Raw genomic sequence first — 18,869 nt, forward strand, 5'->3', positions numbered from 1 at the left:
ACCATCATGCACTGTCGAAGACACAGCTGAGAATACAAGGTGCTAGGAGGAGTTGCTGTAAATCCCCCTACACCATGGAGTCAGTCATAGTGCCTTAACTGCCCAGGACGACTTCCAGCCGCACACCCTGCACTGCTGCTCGGAGCCTCGGCTGTGAGAGAACAAATCGGCCTCCTGCCACCGTGCCAAGCCCACCAGCCTCTCCCAGCAGCCTACCTTGTAGATGTTGGTCAGCGCGCTCTTACTGGGGAACTTCACCGCATTCACCTGCATGGCTGGGCCGGTCTCAATGACCTCATTCTCATTGCTCAGGGGAGTCACATAGAGCATGAAGGGCTGCGTGGTACCAATGAGCTGATTGTCCACCTGGCACAGGAAAAAGCAGCAAAACAAAACAAGAACGGACAACGGCTCAGTTCTCAGCTCTCTTTTATCGTTGAGCGGGGTCTCATCATAGGTAGGACACTCAGAAAGTACCCCTGCCATTTTACTCTGTCTCAACAGCAGCTGGAAAAATACATCCCCGCTGCAGACCAGCAATAACTGTAGTAGGTTGACAACAGAAGCTCTCCTTTATGTGGTGAGTACTACGTGCCAAGCACCAAGCTAGCCTCCTCATGTGCATGACGTGAGTCACAGGATACCTGTGAGGTCAGAGTTACTAAAGTCAGGGCTCCGCTGTAGTCCTTGCCACAACCTCCTGAGGATGATCCCTGTCGTCATGGCACAGACCAAGAAGCTGAGGAGAGAGGCCCTTACTTAAGGTTGTACAGCTGGTCCATCACAGAACTAGAACTTGACTCCAGGTCTGTCTGACCCCAAGCCCAGCGCTCCTAACCGCTATGAATGAAGTGAACGGATACTAGACCATGAAAACTAGGGAATCAGAGGCTCAACTGGCTACCAAATGGAAATAGTGGCCTTTCCTAAAGTGGAGTCTGTGCTAGGAATGAAAATGATGATGTCAGTGGCCTTAGGGACTGCTCTCTTCACCCACACCAATCAGCACCGGAACTGAGCATGCATTCTACACCCTGCTATGTTTATGGGTGTCAGAAGGCTCCCTGCAGGAAGCAGCCACCTCCACTCCGTTTTCCATCAAAGCTCCGTATCAGGACGAGAAAAGAGAACATTCGTGTACTTTCCACACATCACCTAACAAATCCCATACTACAACCGTAAAGGCTAAGATTCTTCCTCCCCATTTTACAAACAAGTAAACAGAAGCTTAGAGAAGTTAAATCACTTGCCCCCATTCACACAGCTGGTGAGGGCGGAAGAGTAGGGATTCAAATGCAGGCATTTCTGGCACCAAATCCTGTGACCCTTCCACTGTATCATGCGGACTGCCGCACAGCCATTTGGGTAACCTGTCGGATCTCAAGTTGCAGAGATAAGGGCGAGAGACTGTGAGCCCTTTTTCCTACTCCCACCCTTGCCCCTACTGTGTGCTCCCTGCACAGCAGCCAAAGTGATCTTTCAAAAATACAAATCAAGTCATGTCCCTCCTTCCTTTACACCTGTCAGTGGCTTCCCTTTCTCCTGGGATGAAACCAAACTTCTCGCCACAGCCTCCACGACCTGCACACACAGCCCTCCCCTCCAGGTTCGCTCCAACCCCCACACACAAGCCTGTTGCTTATTTCTCCAAAGGGGGCAACTCTCCTCTCTCAGAGTCTCTGGATTCTGAGGGAATGCGTTTTACCTTACTAGCCTTCTCCATGGCTCGCTCATTCCCTTCCTCCAAGGTTAGCTCTCCCCTCCTCAGGAAGATCTTCCCAGGCCACTTCATCTCAGAAGTAGCACCATCCTTCTGTATTCTTTAGAGCAATTCCCACAGGTGCTAATCATTTTCCTCACTTGCTTGCTCCCCTACTGGCTGGCTTCTCCCCTAGGCTGTTAGCCCAAAGGGAGCGGAACTCATCTTCTGAGTCATGGCTGTTTCCCCAGAGCCTAGTGCCATGCCCGGCACACCGCTGATGCTCTAGGAATTGACTGAGTGAATGAATCACCTGTCATATCCAACAGAGAAAACACAGAAGTTCTCACCTTACTCTGACCTCTCCTTTATTCTTTCCCCAAACACACTTGATACAAGATGTAGAAGAGGTACAAATTCTAGTGTTAATTTCCCAATTAGATTAGGATCCCCTAAGGATGGGGACCGCATTTTCTATTTTTAAACATTCTTTCTCCCAGCGTTGTAATCATAGTCAACTCTCAAACCTGTTTATTTTCTATGATTTACAGCACACATTAAAGAGGTATTATTGTAAAAAAATTTTTTTTGATTAAAAAGTTAATGAAATTCATGAAGCACAAATGGCTCCTTGGATCTTCTCCGTAAGGTGAAAAAAGAAAGACAAACAAATAGAAGTACAAGATAATAACTTTTTAACTGTCTGCAAACAAATGGGATGTGATTAGCCTGAACTATTCTCTCTGTGATATAGGATAAAAACATTTTTCTGAAAGGGGGTTTCAGGTGGATGGAAGTACATGGTGTGAGCGGGAGCAGAAGGACACTCGGTCATGGGCATGCACTGCACACCGGCAAAAGGAACACAGGCTGCCCACCTGGGGAAAGAATCAAGGTCTAGGTCTTTGGATCCTTCTTCTGGAAATGTTTACCAGGAACTGGTTTCCTGGACACGGTAATCCTGGGGGAGGCTGGAGAGAAGGGCTGCAAGCATGATGCTACAAAGAGAACAGCTGTCTTGACAGCGTGAAGACAAAACTCGAGTGGAAACTGTCAAAATCAACCTTTTCAAAACTCCGACAGTTAACCAAAGGCTTGCAACAATCCAGGGATCATTTATTGGAGAAAGTTAGCTGAAACTCAACAAAAACAGCCAGCTATGTGGTGTTCCCACGGATCCTTCCCCACCTGCCCTCCCCAGGTCCGCGGTGGCCTCGGAAACCAACAGCCCCACACCCGGGCAGCCGTGGGGGGCTGGGACAAGCTTACAGCTCCCCCCAAAGCTCCATCCCCAGAGAACTATCAAGTTTTGGGCTTGTCTGGCACCTCTCCCTTTCTTGGTATTAGTAATTTGTGTCTTCTCTTTTTTTTTTTCCTCCTGATCAGATTCCTTAGAAGTTTGCTAGTTTTACTGATCTTCTCAAAGAACCAGCTTTTGACCTTATTTATTTATTTATTTATTTTACTGTGGTTGCTGGTTTCTACTTCATCGATTTCCATTGGGATTCTCACTATTTCCTTTCTTCTGCTGATTTTGGGCTTAATTTGTTGTTGTTTAGTTTCTTAAGAGGACACCTGAGTTCACGGTTTCCAGACCTTTCTCCTCCTCTAATAGTGCTATAAATCTCCCTTCAGTAGAGCATCAGTGGTGTTCCACCAATTTTGACATGTTGTGTTCTCATCTTCATTCAGTTCAAAATATTTTCTAATTTGTATTTTGATTTCTTCTCTGATCTCTGGGCTATTCAGAAGTGTGTTTTTTAGTTTCCAATCATTTGGAGGATTTTTCCAACTATCTTTCTGTTATTTCTACTTTGATTCCATTGTGATCAGAGAATAGACTGTGTGTGTGACTTGAATCTTTTTGCACTTGGGAATTGTTTTATGGTCCAGAATGTGGTCTCTCTTGGAAATGTTTCCTGCGCACCTGAGAAGAACGTGTTATTTATGCTGTTGGTAGGTGGGCTGCTGGATCAACGTCAATTAGGCTACTTGGTTGGTAGTGCTGTTCAAGTCTAGCATGCCTCTGATGAGTTGCTCTTATTTGATAATTCTAGCAATTATTCAGAGAGGGTAATGAAATCTACTATAATTGTGTACTTGTCCATTTCTTCTTTCAGTGCTATCAGTTTTTGCTTCCTATATTTCAAAGCCCTATGATCAGCTATTTGAATAGTTGGGATCGTTATGTCCTCCTCATAAACTGTCCCTTTTACCATTAGGAAATTACCTTATTTCTGATAATATGTTTAGCTCTGTAATAGATTCTGACAGGAATCTAGCCGTTCCCACTTTCTTAGAACTAGTTCTAACTCAGTATATCTTTTTCCACTCTTTTCTTTTTAACCTACTGTGTCTTTATATTTAATGTATGCCTTTGAGGCAGCATATAATTGGATCTTGCTTTTTAATCCAATCTCATCATCTCTGCCTTTCAACTGGAGGTGTTTATAGCATTCACATTTATTTAATTGATACAGTTCGGTTTGAATGAGTCTACCATCTTGCTATTTGTTTTCTATTTGTCTCATCTGTTCTTTCCCATGTTTTCCGCTTTTTCTGCTTTCTCTTGGGTTATCCATCTTCTCTCTTTTGTTGGATTATTAGTTGTAGCCCTTTGTTGCTTTAGAGTTTATAGTATTCATCTTTAACTTACCAGTGTACGTTCAAATGACAGCATACTACTTCAATAGTTAACATACTTCCATTTCTCCTCTCCAAACTTTATGCTATAGTTGTCATTCACTTTACTCTAACATATTATAGACCCTAAAATACAGTGCTATTAGTTTCGTTTAAGCAGTTGATTCTCTTAAAGAGATCTAAATAATTAGAAAATAATCTTATATTAATTACTTGTGTATTTATCATTTCAGGTGCTCCTCATTCCTTTGTGTAGACCCAGATTTCCATCTGCTACCATTTCCTTCTGCCTGAATGATGTCATTTAACATTTTTTAAGCGTGAATCTGCTGGTAATGAGTTCTTCTAGCTTTTGTATGTCTAAAAACATTTTTATTTCACTTTTTTTTATTAGCTTTTGAAGCTTTAATGTAGATATGATTTCTGATAGGCTTTTAAAAATACTGGAAGTAGCTTCCAGGCCCTCTTCTTCTAAGGATCTTCGGAGATTCATAAGAACTACAGATTTGAGGATTGCAGTTACCATCCAAGGAGGACGAAAATTCAGTGACTTCCCCAAAATAATTAACATGAAATTACAAGTCCTGATTCTTCTTATTTTCTTTTTCACAAAATGCTCCATAGAGTTTTAAAAAGACACAAAAGGCATTTTTTATTTAGATAAGTCTTTTAAAATATAAAGTAAGACCACAAAGCAGTATGACAGGTTTTCTTCTGTCACTTATAAACTCTAGAGAAGGCAATCCTCAGAACCCTAGAAGTCTGTGGAAATCTCTTCCTTTACAATCAGGATAAGATGCATCCAAACGGGAGTCAAGGGATCTGGGTTCCAGCTGCCACCCCACACGGTGTGATCCTGAATAAGTCTCTCAACTCCTGGGTAGCAGAAGCCCTGTCACAGGATCAAAGGGGCTGACTGAGGTCATCTTGAAGATCTCTTCCAGTTCTGTTATTTTGTAAATGTGATGAAATCGGACTAACATATTACAAGCTGTTTGGGTTAGGGATGTTAGAACCTATATTGAACGTAGAGTACTTTTAAAATTCCTACTTCTTTTTTGAGTCCTGTTCTTAAATTTATTCTTTTTCCAAATTCTTCCATGCACTGAAATATATTTCCCTATTTAACAGCCTCTTCATTAATAGCAGTTAAAAGGCTTCTCAAGGATGTATTTCTCATAACTTGCTTTTATTTTGTTTTCGACTTGCTGCTTTAATTTCTCCAAGATCTCTTCTGCAGTTGTGGAGGCCAAAAGCTTCACCACTTCTTCATGAGATTTATCACCCTTATCCAAAACCATGTCACTCTTCCTGAGCTCCAAGACCTTGGAAAGGTACCAACAGAGCTGGACATTAGCCTCTCCTTCTGACAGGGGTGGGGGGTGGGGGAGACTGTGATGGCCATGCTTACAATTCCGCTGTCACATGAGTTATAGCGTTTTGTTTGGACCCAGGTTTGGCATGGATGGCTATGGTGACACAACCTTTAGGATCAACCGCCATAGGACCTAAGGGAAGAAGTGGTCTCTCTGGCTCCTTGCTCTGGTTCTTACCCTTGTTTGTCACACCAGCTTTCTTGGGCATCTCAGTGCCCCACGTCCGGACACGAGCTGCCTTAGCCCATGGCTCAGCCACAGCATCCCTGCCAGGAACCAGGCGGAGGTGATCCACTCTTGTTTTTGAGAGATATATTCTCTGGGCATAGAATTCTAGGTTGACAGTTATTCCTCCTTCCAGTACTTTAAAGACATTACTATCTTCTCACTCACATCATTCCCAATGAGAAGTCAGCTCTCATTCTCACTTTTGCTCCTGGCATGTGACAGGTCTTGCTTAACCTGGATGATTCATCACTGCTTTTGAGTAATTTAATTATGATGTACTTTGGTGGTAGTTTCCTTCGTGTATGCACGCACACACACACGTGTCTCTGTTCGTGCTTGAGCTTCTATCTGTGAGGTTAAGTTTTCATTAAATTTGGAAAATGTATGGTCAAGATGTCTTCCAAATATTTTCTATATGCCTTCCTCTCACTCTTGGCCTTCGGGACTCCAATTATCCATGTGTTAGGTTGCCTGCGGGTGTCCCATAGGTCACTGATGCTGTTTTCTTTTTATGGATTATTTTCTTCTGGGCATTTCAATTTGGACAGTTTTCACTGCTATGTCTTCAAGTTCACTAATCTTTTTTCTGTACTGTGTCATCTGCTATTAATTGAATGCAGCGTGTTTTTCATTTCATTTTAATCTCTAGAAGTTTGGGTTTCTCACATCTTCTATGTCTCTACTTAACTTTTTGAACATGTACAATGCAGTTATAATAACAGTTTTAATGTCCTTCTCTGAAAATCCTAACATCTGTGTTAGCTCTGGGTCCATTCGACTGATTATTCTCATTATATATTGTGTTTTCCTGCCCCTTTGCACACCTGGTAATTTCTGACAGGATGCCAGATATTGTGAATTTTACTTTGTTGGGTGCTGGGTATTTTTGTACACCATTAAATCTTGAGCTTTGTTCGGGGATACAGTTAAATTACTTGGAAACAGATTGATCCTTTCAGACTTTCCTTTTATGATTTGTTAGGTAGGTCTAGAACAGTGCTCAGCCGAGGGCTAATTACAGTTCACCACGAAGGCAAGACTTTCTGGAGGACTCTCCCCAATGTCACATATGTTATTAGTGTTTCTAGTCTGGCTGGGGGAACAAACCCCATTCCCAGCCCTGGGTGTGCAGCAGATACTGTCCCTGTGAAATCCTTTTGGATGGTTCAGATGGTAGTTTCCTTAAATGCATCACTGATCTGTCCTCTGCTGAATGCCCCTCTGTAGATCTCCTGAGTCTTCTTTCTATGTAGCATGCTCCTCCCAGGTATGCTGCCCTGTGAAACTCTAGATGCCTTGGTCCCCAGACTCTTCGCCCGGCCTGTTCAACTCATTCACTCTGCTGGGCTCTGTCTTAGTCTCCCCTCCCAGTGCCATGGCCTGGAAGCTTTCTCAAGGCAGGAAGCTGAGGTGAATGCAGGGCTTAGCTCTTTTGTTTCCCACCTCTCAAGGGTTACGGTCTTTCAATGCCCGATTTATAGTGCCTTGAACCTGTCGTCTCCTTATTTTATCTGGACTCGGGGGCTGCTTCAGGTAGGAGAGTAAATCTGGTCCCTGTTAGTACATCTTGGCCAGAAGCACAAATCCGGTTCCCTTATTTTTTCTCCCTATAATGAACTCCAATTTCTCTAATGATGGTTAAATGATTTCCTGTTATTTTTTCCTATGGGCAAATGGTGAACCATGGGCCACTTTCTTCCATGCCACTTTGACTAAATTATCTAAGTTACTGATGAACTGGCTACTATATAGAAAAATTGGTGAGACAAACATAGACAGCAACAATTATTTTCATAGAATAATTTTTTGAAGGCCATAACAAGGTATCTCTGCCAAAGCATTAATGTTTCTAGGACACCAAACACTGGATCTGGTTGGGTGCTCAGCAAGAACACAAGGAGATTTAACAAGTTCTGAACTACCCCCATTACCTGCACATCCTGTATGCTGAGCTCAAGCATATGACTTGTTGCCAACTGCGTATAATGTACATTGATTCCTGTAAGACTTGCAAAGACCAGTTCTTCTGGGACTTTATTAATTAAGGACAACCCAATTCCACCTTCTAACTTCACAAGCACCTGAAAGGAAACCAAAAGACAACACAGTTTAAAACAGAGGTCAACGTAGCCAGGAGAGTGCAAGGAAACAAATGGCTTTAAATCCCTCTACTTTACCTCTGAGCAGGTAAAAACCCAACTCCAGCCTCTCACTAGGAGCCTTTCTCTCTGGGGACAGTGCCTACTCCATCCAGAACTCCAAAGTGATATGATATGATAATACCTCTTCTCAGAGACTGAGGACATTCTGCATTTCATTATAGGAAAACAATTGTTTGAGAATCTTTCTCCCTATTTGGGATGCAAGCTTTTAGTAAGCTATTCACTGGACTTCCGTAATATCCGTCATGGTGCTTTACATGTAGGTCCTTAATTTTTTTAAAATCACTGAATGGAATGGGAGAAGATATTTACAAATGACACTACAGACAAAGGGCTGATATCCAAGATCTATAAAGAACTTCTCAAACTCAACACTCCAAAAACAAATAATCAAGTCAAAAAGTGGGCAGAAGATATGAAAAGACACTTCTCTGAAGAAGACATACAAATGGCTAACAGACACATGAAAAAATGTTCATCATCATTAGCCATCAGGGAAATTCAAATCAAAACCACATTGAGATACCACCTTACACCAGTTAGAATGGCAAAAATCGACAGGGCAAGAAACAACAAATGTTGGAGAGGCTGTGGATAAAGGGGAACCCTCTTACACTGTTGGTGGGAATGCAAGTTGGTACAGCTACTTTGGAAAACAGTGTGGAGGTGCCTCAAAAAATTAAAAATAGAGCTACCCTATGACCCAGCAATTGCACTTCTGGGTATTTACCCCAAAGACATAGATTTAGTGAAAAGAAGGGCCATATGCACCCCAATGTTCATAGCAGCAATGTCCGCAATAGCCAAATTGTGGAAAGAGCCGAGATGCCCTTCAACAGACGAATGGATGAAGAAGATGTGGTCCACATATACAATGGAATATTACTCAGCCATCAGAAAGGATGAATACCCAACTTTTACATCAACATAGATGGGACTGGAAGAGATTATATTAAGCGAAATAAGTCAAGCAGAGAAAGTCAATTATCATATGGTTTCACTTATTTGTGGAACATAAGGAACAGAATGGAGAACATTAGGAGAAGAAAGGGAAAAATGAAGGGGGGGAAATCGGAGGGGGAGATGAACCATGAGAGACTATGTGCTCTGAGAAAGAAACTGAGGGTTTTAGAGGGGAGGAGGTGGAGGGATGGGTTAGCCCCGTGATGGGTGTTAAGGAGGGCACGTATTGCATGGAGCACTGGGTGCTATACGAAAACAATGAATCATGGAACACTATATCAAAAACTAATGATATACTGTACGGTGACTAACATAAAAAAATAAAATTAAAAAAATAAACATAAAAAAATCACTGAATATCCAATAAGTGTACATCTTCTTTTTTTTTTTTTTTTTAAGATTTTATTTATTTGACAGAGAGAGAGAGAGCAAGCACAAGCAGGGGGAGCAGCAGAGGCAGAGAGAGAAGTAGGCTCTCCACTGAGCAGAGAGCCTGATGCCGGGCTCGATCCCAGGACCCTGGGATCATGACCTGAGATGAAGGTAGACGCTTAACGGACTGAACCACCCAGGCGCCCCAGTGTACATTTTCATGTTTACCTCATGTTCCTTTTCAAACTTTTCACTTCCCAACGCCCAAACAAGGGAAAGAAGACGAAGGATGACAAGAGAAAACTGGGGCCCCTCAAAAAATCTAGTTTGTTTATTCTTGACCTTGTATAAATTCAAATAGTTTAGTTTTTCTTTATTTTCATCTTACTTTTGCAATCATTATTACATTCTGATTCAACTTTAGCTGTCATTTAATTAACATATTCACACATTCATGTTGTGATGACATAAACACCATGAAGCAACAGCTATATTTGGAATTCAGAGGGCAGAAAGAGGTCTAAAACTGAGAAAACCATAGAGCAAAATTCTAAAAAATTAATGATAAAGAAATGAATTTGCAATACTTAAAACTTACTTCCAATTCCTGCTCTGTGTCTGGATTCTTTAATTTCTGTACCTCTTGTTCAGTAACAGGAAGTTCATCCACTTCATATGATGAACGGTCACTTTTCCGTTGGGAGAAATCTGTTATCTGTAGTCGAATAAAACACTGTACTAAGAGAGTTCATACTTCCACAGTGAAACCCATTCCATGCTCAATAATCCTATGGAAGTTAATGGTTTCAGAAGCGCTGCCAAGTAAGACTTGGGTAATAATGAAGTAAACTTGGTTTTAAGTCTACATGGCAAAAGCCAAGTTATAGACCTCGAGAGCCTCATATAGGGGGGCTAGGCATCTACAGCTAATCTAGAATTATTGGTCAAGTCAAAATATACAAACCTCAAGATCACTGCATTCAATGTTTGCTAAAAGAAGGGTGCTTTTACAAGAGGTATTGTGGATTACGACATACCACCTCGGAGAGTTCACTGTTACACACCAGCATCTTTCCTTTTTCCCTCAGCTCTCTAATTACACCATGACCTGATAAACGTGTACCTCCAGCACAGATCTCTCCCCTGAGCACCAGACCCATACTTACACTGACTTCCAGACATTTTCATGTAGATAGCATATAAGTCCAAAACTTAACTCCTTATTTCTCCCAGAAGTCTGCTCTGTGTTCATATCTTAGTGACATGGATTATTGTCCTCATAGTTGCCCAAATCAGAATCCTAAAAGCCATTCCTGACTCCTTCCTCTCTCTCATCCTCATCTTCAATCAATCACTAAATCTGTCAGACAATACTTCTCAATAAGCTTCCATTTCTGCCTGTTTCTCTCCAACCTCTTTGGGCCCACCCCTGCCATACCCCTGCTATTTACTCTAGTCCGGGCTGCCATAATTTCTCATCCAGATCACTGCAGTTGCCCTCAGCTGATCTATCTCCAATTTTCATCAACTCCAATCCTCCACACTGCAGACAGAAATGAGCAATCTAAAATAAATTTCTGATCGTGTCATTCCCTGACTCTTCATTGCCAGAGAAAAACCACAAAATTTGCAGCATGCATCAGGCTTTTAATAATCTGGCCCCTGCTTCTGTCTCCAGCATTATCTCGGAGCGTACTCTCTGTGCCCCCTGGGCCATTCCCCTTTTATCGCCAGGCCTTCACTTATCAACTTCTCAAATCCTATATTATTTCTTTATTATGATTTTGCTTATTGTTTGTTTACCCCTCCAGAATGTGAGTTCCAAGACTGCAGGGAATTTTGTCTGTTTGTTCAGTAGTACGTGCTCAGTACCAAGAATTGCGCTTGGCTCTAATACGTGTTCAGTAAGTAACTGTTGAATGAACACTCTTCTTATTGGGGCACAGCCCCTCCACCTTCCCTTTTCGATTTGGCTAACTCCTTTCAGTCAACCTTTAGTCTCAGCTTCAATATTACTCCTCTGAGGAAGCCTCCCGGTCTAGGAATACGAACCCTTCCCGTACACCCTGCAGAACACCCTCCACTCCTGCTTTCAAAACACAGCACTGGTCATTGTCTGACCAGGGGCCTCATGTGTCTTGTTGTTAATATATCAATTATAATATATAATGACCGATAATAATAACATGTACCATTCTTGGCATTGCCTTCTTTAATTCTTATACTTTTTAAATATCATCTTATGTTTTTATACTTCAATTCTTATAACAACTTTGTGAAGTAGGTCTTACCCCTATTTTATAAATGAGGACATCATATCCTCACGGCCAGCAGAAATGTTTTCAATAAATATTTGTGGAATGACTAACCAATGTGTGGGGGGAAAGTACAGTGAGATTCATGTTAGTTCTTATGATAAATCATCACCTGGAGTGCTCTAGTTGGTCCGTCTGGGATGACTCTGATGGATAACATTCCAGAACCAGGCCTCAGTTTTTGGTTGATAAACTGTTGTTCAGGTGGAACTGGCCCCAGAAGCTCCATGGAAGTATCAGGACCAAGAACAACTTCAGCTCCATCAAACAAACCAGAAAGCCCTCCTTTGGCCTAAAAGAATAAAGATGTGTAAGAAAAGGGAAAGGCACCGACTTTGACAATGTAACATGTCATCTGAAACAAGTTATCAAATTTGAATTCTCTTTTGAAGGGTCATGATCAATTTTTAACATAGCATTTACTGTTTCTTCAGCTTTACTGAAGGTGAAAACCAGGAGGATTACCTGGGCAAGATGGAAAGTTACGCTATATGAATTTAGGGAATTCTGAGTAAGAATAGAGCATATTGGTTTAGTAATAACTTCCAGTCATTAAAATAAGCTTTAAAAAAAGTACCAAAACCCTGTTTCTCTGAGTATTCTCATTCAGGTTTGCTTAAAAATCTAAAACATTCTGAAAATGTAGCAATTACAACTATCATTCAGCTTTCCAATAAGAAGCAAATTCTAGAGTTGAAAACCTCTGCAAACAGGCTGGACTGTCAGCTCAAATATTCAAAAGATGGTGCCTCTTCTAAAATTAAACAGGGAACTGGGGCGCCTGGGTGGCTCAGTCGTTAAGCGTCTGCCTTCGGCTCAGGTGATAATCCCAGGGTCCTGGGATTGAGCCCACATCGGGCTCCCTGCTTGGCGGGAAGCCTGCTTCTCCCTCTCCCACTCCCCCTGCTTGTGTTCCCTGCTCTTGCTGTCTCTCTGTCTGTCAAATAAATAAATAAAATGTTAAAAATAAATAAATAAATAAACAGGGAACGGTGAATGTCATCTGAGAGCCAGCTATTCAGACCTTTGGAGGAAAGTATCTTCTTGCTATCTGCCCCAAACAAAACGGAAGTCTATGGGACCATGCCTATGGGACAGCAGATACAGGGCTAGAGAAGATAATGGCTAGCATGTCTTGATCCCCTTTCTTTTTAAATACTGAGTAATGAAAAGGAAAGTCTGAGCTGGGTTTACAGGACAGATTTCAACACGGAGAAAGCTTTTTACGATTGTTGTAAGTTTGGAAAGAAAGTGCGTACACAACCTTATCAGGGCAGTGTCAGATGTTTAATGCCTTCAATTACTTTATTTAGAATAATAAGATCGAAACAAGCTTATTTCCCTAACCAAAGCACACCCTGCTCACAACCACAGGAATGATGAAAAAGATTCAAGAAACAACAAACACCAGCAAAGGATGGGGGTGGGGGTGCTGCTCTACGAGAATCCGAATTACATGGGCTTTAGGAATAAACCGGAAGGAAAGTCCGGGTCAGACCCGGGGCCCAGCAATTACAACGCACCCTCTCTTGCCTCCAGAAGCCTGAATTGTATTGCTAATTGAAAATTACAAATCCATTCCAGATGTGTGCTTCAGAGAAGTAAGCAGCTTGTGTTTGACAGAAAAAGCTCAGGGCAAGAGAGATAAAGAAAATAAATCTCACCAAACAGCAGGCGGAGGCTCCTTCCAATTTTGCTCATTGCCCTGGTGAACAACCTCCCACGGTGAAGGGACAGCCTGGTGTCCACCAGGAGCAAACACACTAAGGGTCCTCTAGCCAGGGCCTGATGCTCTCCTGTTTACCTTTTGGGTAAAGCCCTGGGCTGAGGCAGAAACTGCACCACGTCACACATGTTCAGCTATATGCCCAAACCTCTGTGACAACTTCCTACCTCCTCATCCCATATCCATGGTCTCATTTCTGGCCTGAAGCCAGAAGGGCAGAAAATCCAAACTCCTAGTCATTTTCTAAACACGTGTTTTCTTATGAAGTCCCTGGCAATTTATCATGGGATAGACTGGTGGAGGACAGAGGAAACTGACCAGCAATCTTCATTCTGACATTTGCTACAATAATTAAATGCTTATTTGGGCACCATTAAGAATGCAGAAATAAATAGAATCTAGAGAATGTAGAGCCCATGATGACTGCTCACCATCTCCTAGAACACTTCACAGAAGACTGCTGTAGATATTAGATTAATTCCACAGGCCTAAAATTAATCCACTTAACTTAGTGGTGGGCTTTTAGCTAGCATTTTTCTTTCTTTCTTTTAAAAATTACATAGGTAATATTTTTTAAAGATTTTTTTTTTTGAAGATTTCATTTACTTGAGAGAGAGAACAAGCACAAGTGGGGAAAGACAGAGGGAGAGGGAGAAGCAGACTCCCTGCTGAGCAGGGAGCCCGCTGTGGGACTCAATCCCAGGACCCTGAGATCATGACCTGAGCCGAAGACGCTTAACTGACTGAGCCACCCAAATACCCCACATAGGTAATTTATATAACCAAAGAAAAATAATCCAGATAAGCCAAGAAAAAAAATCCCATTACTTACGGGCAACCATTCCCAATACATTTCTCATAGATCACCTTCAAGAATATTTTCCCGGTAAATACGCACAGATGTACAACAGAAGTTCCTTGACATTCCTGACTATAACGAAATAATGCGTATTTGCTCTGTAATGATTTCCCCCTTTCAGTGTATTTATCTTAATTGAGACTTTGCCTCAAAGAAGGTTCAACCACTGCTTGCTGCAACTGAGGTTGTCAAACACTACTGACCTGGACAACCAACCCGTGCAGGCCGCAGGTCAGTTTTCCTTCCCGGAAACTCCATGTCTGAGTTGTGCTTCGCCTGCGATCCGGCTTTCTCAGCATCAGTGGCTCATATCTGGAATACAGGAAAATGCAGTGAGTCTTCGGAGTCAAATATGTTAGGCATGAAGAGAGTATCAGGATCGTGGTTCTGGTCTTCTTTCTTCCAATATCCTCCACCCTTAAAACCTAATGGGCAGGTAGCCTGCATCCCATGGCAGCGAGGTATCTCTTAAGGAGGAAAGAGGAATAAGACAAAATGGAAAGCAATGAACAAGGGGCCACAAAGGAGTACCAGTACTTTTAAGGATTCACAATAGATGTGATAATCAGGTCCCTGCATTCCCACAGTGACGAGCTGTCATGCAGTTTGATAAGGGTTGTCTGCTAAACAGCTCTAAAAATATTTTCAAGAGGCTTTTTCCTATTTAATTTCCAATTATTTTTATTTTATATTGGGTTTTCACTTGTAAGTCATGTAAAGTACTTATGGAAGTGAATAAGGTATCAACTGGAAACAAACACACTGACCTCATAAAGAAACTAAGGCATAGGCAAACCAAATAACTTATTTTGTCCCCGATAACAGATTCAAATCCAAGGATTTGGTCCTAAAAACACATTTGATTATTCTCTCAATAATTTATTTCTGCTTTTGAAATATTTAACAAGAATTCTTAAAAAGATTTTTAAAAACCTGCTCATTTCTAGGGAAGAATGGAGGGTAGAGGTTTGGTGGAAAGAGATAATTCACTTTTTCATAACATATCCTTCTTACTGTTTGACCTACATGGGCATTTCAACAACAGCCTAACAAAAATAAAATAAAGACCCAAAACTCGTATTTGGGAATGTGACGGGTCTCTCACTGAAGAAAAATACAAATCTAAAAATAAATATTCTTACTTCATTTACATGCTCACTTTTTGGCGTGTATCTCCACTGAAACGGAGTTTGGAAGCAATGGGCTTGCATCAAAAGTTGCTTAGAAAAGTACCTGTTGTCAGTTACTGCAGCGAGACCAGCGATATCCAAGATGACAGAGCCCTCCGGGGAGCGGGCCGCAGAGGGCTTATTGGGGTTGTGAGGCACCGAAGATCCCTCGTGGGCCAACATGCCTGTGCCAGTCATCCTCCACAGTTGGGAGCGCTTCCCAGGCTCCTGGGGGCAGAGACACACGGACAGAGCCAAGCTTCAGGTAAGGATGTCAAGAGCTTCACACGAGGGCTAAGTTCTTAAGTGGAAACTACACTCAAAGACATTTTCCACATTATATGCATGCTTAATTCTAACTTCCACTGTTGTCAATCCTGAGCTGCACTCAGGATGAAATATGCTGAACTCTTGAACCAAACATTACAAATAATATATATTTTAAGAATGTATTTTTTTCATATACTTAGTATTTTGTGAGCAAACTAGTGAGTCGAGGTTCAGTCCAATCTCCATTAGCTGCATTGCTAGGATAACTGCTGTCCCAGATGGTGACCCTCGGATGCCCTTACCTTCGAGAGGGATCCAGTTATATAAAGTATATATGATATTCTTTATATTTGATCACTGGTAATCCTCATAACTGGCAGACAACCAGAATTTACCAGATGTCTTCTCCCTTCCTGTGTTTATAATGGAAGTACACTATATTGATGGTTTCTAATTTATAAACTGATTGTATTCAAATATAAAGTTGACTGAATTCAAAGGTTATACTAAGTTGACTGCTGTTAATTCTAAATATAGTTTCTTCTTCGGAATATTTTATAAACAGCACTTGGACTTCCAGGTCAATCCATGGAAGTCTATAAAATCCATTCTTTTCAAAAAGTAATAATAATAATGATAATAATACTTATTGAGAATTTACCATGTGCCAGTCACTGATCCATGGGATTTACATGTGGTAACTCATTTAATCCTTAAAATAATCCAATAACGTATATCCTATTATTATCTTTACTTACAGGTGAGGAGGTCACGGCTCAGTGAGATGAAGAAACTTTGCCATGGTCACATAACCAGTAGGTAGAGGAGTGAGGATTTCATCTCCACAGCCTGATTTCAAAGCCAACATGCTTACCTATTTTGCTCACACAGCCTTTCTAACACAATCCAGATATTCTAGTGCAGTGACCCCTAACCATCTAGAAATGCTTTCTGTGTGAACATACACTCCAGCTAGCTCTGTCAGGATCACATCCACTCTCACCAGCCGGGAGCTCGTCCAGAGCAACAAACACTTGTGGGTAGCGCACACTGAGTACTGGGGACCATGCTGCCCCTGTCTGGAAAGACAGCTTCTACATTACGTTCTAACAGTCAAAACTAATGAAGTCGTATGAACGCCAGACTCAAATGCCAAGATTTGAAACCCAGATGCACCAATTACTAGCTGAATGACCTCAGACAGGTTACTAAATCTCTCAGAGCCTCTGTTTCCTGATCTGTCAAAGGGGGAAATTAAGCTATCTTGTAGGGTTCTTGTTGTAAGTGTAACAAATAGAAGGCACTTAGCACAGGGAGTGGCCTCACGAAACGTTTACTGTGTTATGATGAGTATCGCCCGGCACTTTAGGTACCTCATCTTAGTTGATCCTTGTTAGATCAGTAAGAAAATGAGGCTCCGCGAGGAATGTGAAATACCAGATATTGTATATCTTTAGGTGGCAAAACCAAAACGCAAAGCTAGAAAGATACGATGCTCTCTCTCCTGTGTGCTCCTGCCTCCTGTGTCTGTAAAGAGAGAGGAAACCGAGCTGCACACCTGCGGCCCCCACAGGCTCACTTCTCTGTTCTCAGTAAGAGAAGCACCTCTATCCACGGTGCCAAAACCACATGGAAAAGCAGCTCAATTATCCTGCAGGTGTTCCAGATTGGGAGTCAAAGCACAGATGCTGGATGAAATCAAGTTTTCCTACCTGGATTCCTCTACTGTCTGCCCTTATGTGTAGACTCATCAGTTAGAAACTACCAACATTTCCATTTAAAAATCTGAAATAAGTCAATCAGAGAAAGACATGTATCATATGATCTTACTGATATGAGGAATTCTTAATCTCAGGAAATGAACTGAGGGTTGCTGGAGTGGTGGGGGGTGGGAGGGATGGGGTGGCTATTGATGGACACTGGGGAGGGTATGTGCTATGGTGAGCGCTATGAATTGTGTAAGACTAATGAATCACAGACTTGTACCTCTGAAACAAATAATACATTATATTTTTTAAAAAAGAAGAAGATAGCAGGAAGGGTAACATGGAGGGGGGGAATCAGAGGGGGAGACGAACCATGAGAGACCATGGACTCTGAGAAACAAACAGAAGGTTCTAGAGGGGAGGGGGGTGGGGGATGGGTTAGCCTGGTGATGGGTATTAAAGAGGGCATGTATTGAATGGAGCACTGGGTGTTATGCACAAACAATGAATCATGGAACACTACATCAAAAACTAATGATGTAATGTATGGTGATTAATATAACATAATAAAATTTAAAAAAAAATCTGCGATGTACCATTCTCCTTCCACTTCCCTCCCCCGCCTTCCCTCACAATTTAGCCTGAAAACCTTGAGATGACACTGAGGAAGACAGAAGTCCATGGGGACTGTGAGTGTTGGAAGTTGGGGGGGTGGTGGACAGCCCAGAGTGTGGTGTTGAAGCCCAAGGTAGGTGATGGTCCAGTCCTCTAAGGGACTGGAGGCTGGAAGCTTAGTGTGGGCTGTCAGAGGCAAAGAGAGGTGAGAAGAGCATTCCTGCGAGGGGTGGAGGTTGAAAAGGGTGCTTGCTGTCCAGGACGTGGAGATCAGAGTCCAAGCCAGGTCCCAGGGTGTGTTTACACAGGGGATGGGGTGCAACCCTGGTGACAGAAGATGGGTTACATTCAGAGGAAGTGATCAAATTAGTAAATACGTTCTTAGTGCTGGACAAGGGACTTACAAACATGGAAAGGGAGAAAATTAGGATGAATTTGTGATGTTGGACTGGAATTGGAAATATCAGTGTGAACTGCCGGTTCTTAAAATACAGAGATATAGAAATACGCAAAATATATAAATACTTATATAAAATATGCGTATGTATACACATGTATACTCTGTATTACATGTACACATATTACAGTGTGGGTGCGGGCACGCGTGTGTACGTACACATATGCCGTGCGCGCAGAAAACCCCTAGCTCCATCTCCTGGGAGAGCCTGGAAACGACACTACAGTAACAACAAGTGCACCTAGTGTACGCATCTTAGCTTTCTAACTTCCACTCCCTGCTAGGAGGGACCAGGGCTCCTTGAAGAAG

General features: G+C 42.1%; 1 protein-coding gene across 6 annotated transcripts in view; it reads right to left on the reverse strand.

Annotated features, from left to right (window-relative positions):
• VPS13D (vacuolar protein sorting 13 homolog D) overlaps positions 1-18,869 on the reverse strand; it is a 248,115-nt gene that overhangs the window by 101,748 nt on the left and 127,498 nt on the right. For all 6 annotated transcript variants that reach the window (XM_032393405.1, XM_032393384.1, XM_032393396.1 and 3 more), the window contains 6 exons: positions 15,577-15,740; positions 14,547-14,655; positions 11,871-12,050; positions 10,042-10,158; positions 7,878-8,027; positions 217-366 (listed from right to left, as the gene is read on the reverse strand). In XM_032393405.1, the coding sequence (XP_032249296.1) occupies positions 217-366; positions 7,878-8,027; positions 10,042-10,158; positions 11,871-12,050; positions 14,547-14,655; positions 15,577-15,740 (870 nt within the window). The remainder of the gene's footprint in view (positions 1-216; positions 367-7,877; positions 8,028-10,041; positions 10,159-11,870; positions 12,051-14,546; positions 14,656-15,576; positions 15,741-18,869) is intronic.

This window comes from Phoca vitulina, unplaced genomic scaffold (genome assembly GCF_004348235.1).
Source record: "Phoca vitulina isolate PV1807 unplaced genomic scaffold, GSC_HSeal_1.0 scaffold2, whole genome shotgun sequence".
Lineage (NCBI taxonomy): Eukaryota > Metazoa > Chordata > Mammalia > Carnivora > Phocidae > Phoca > Phoca vitulina.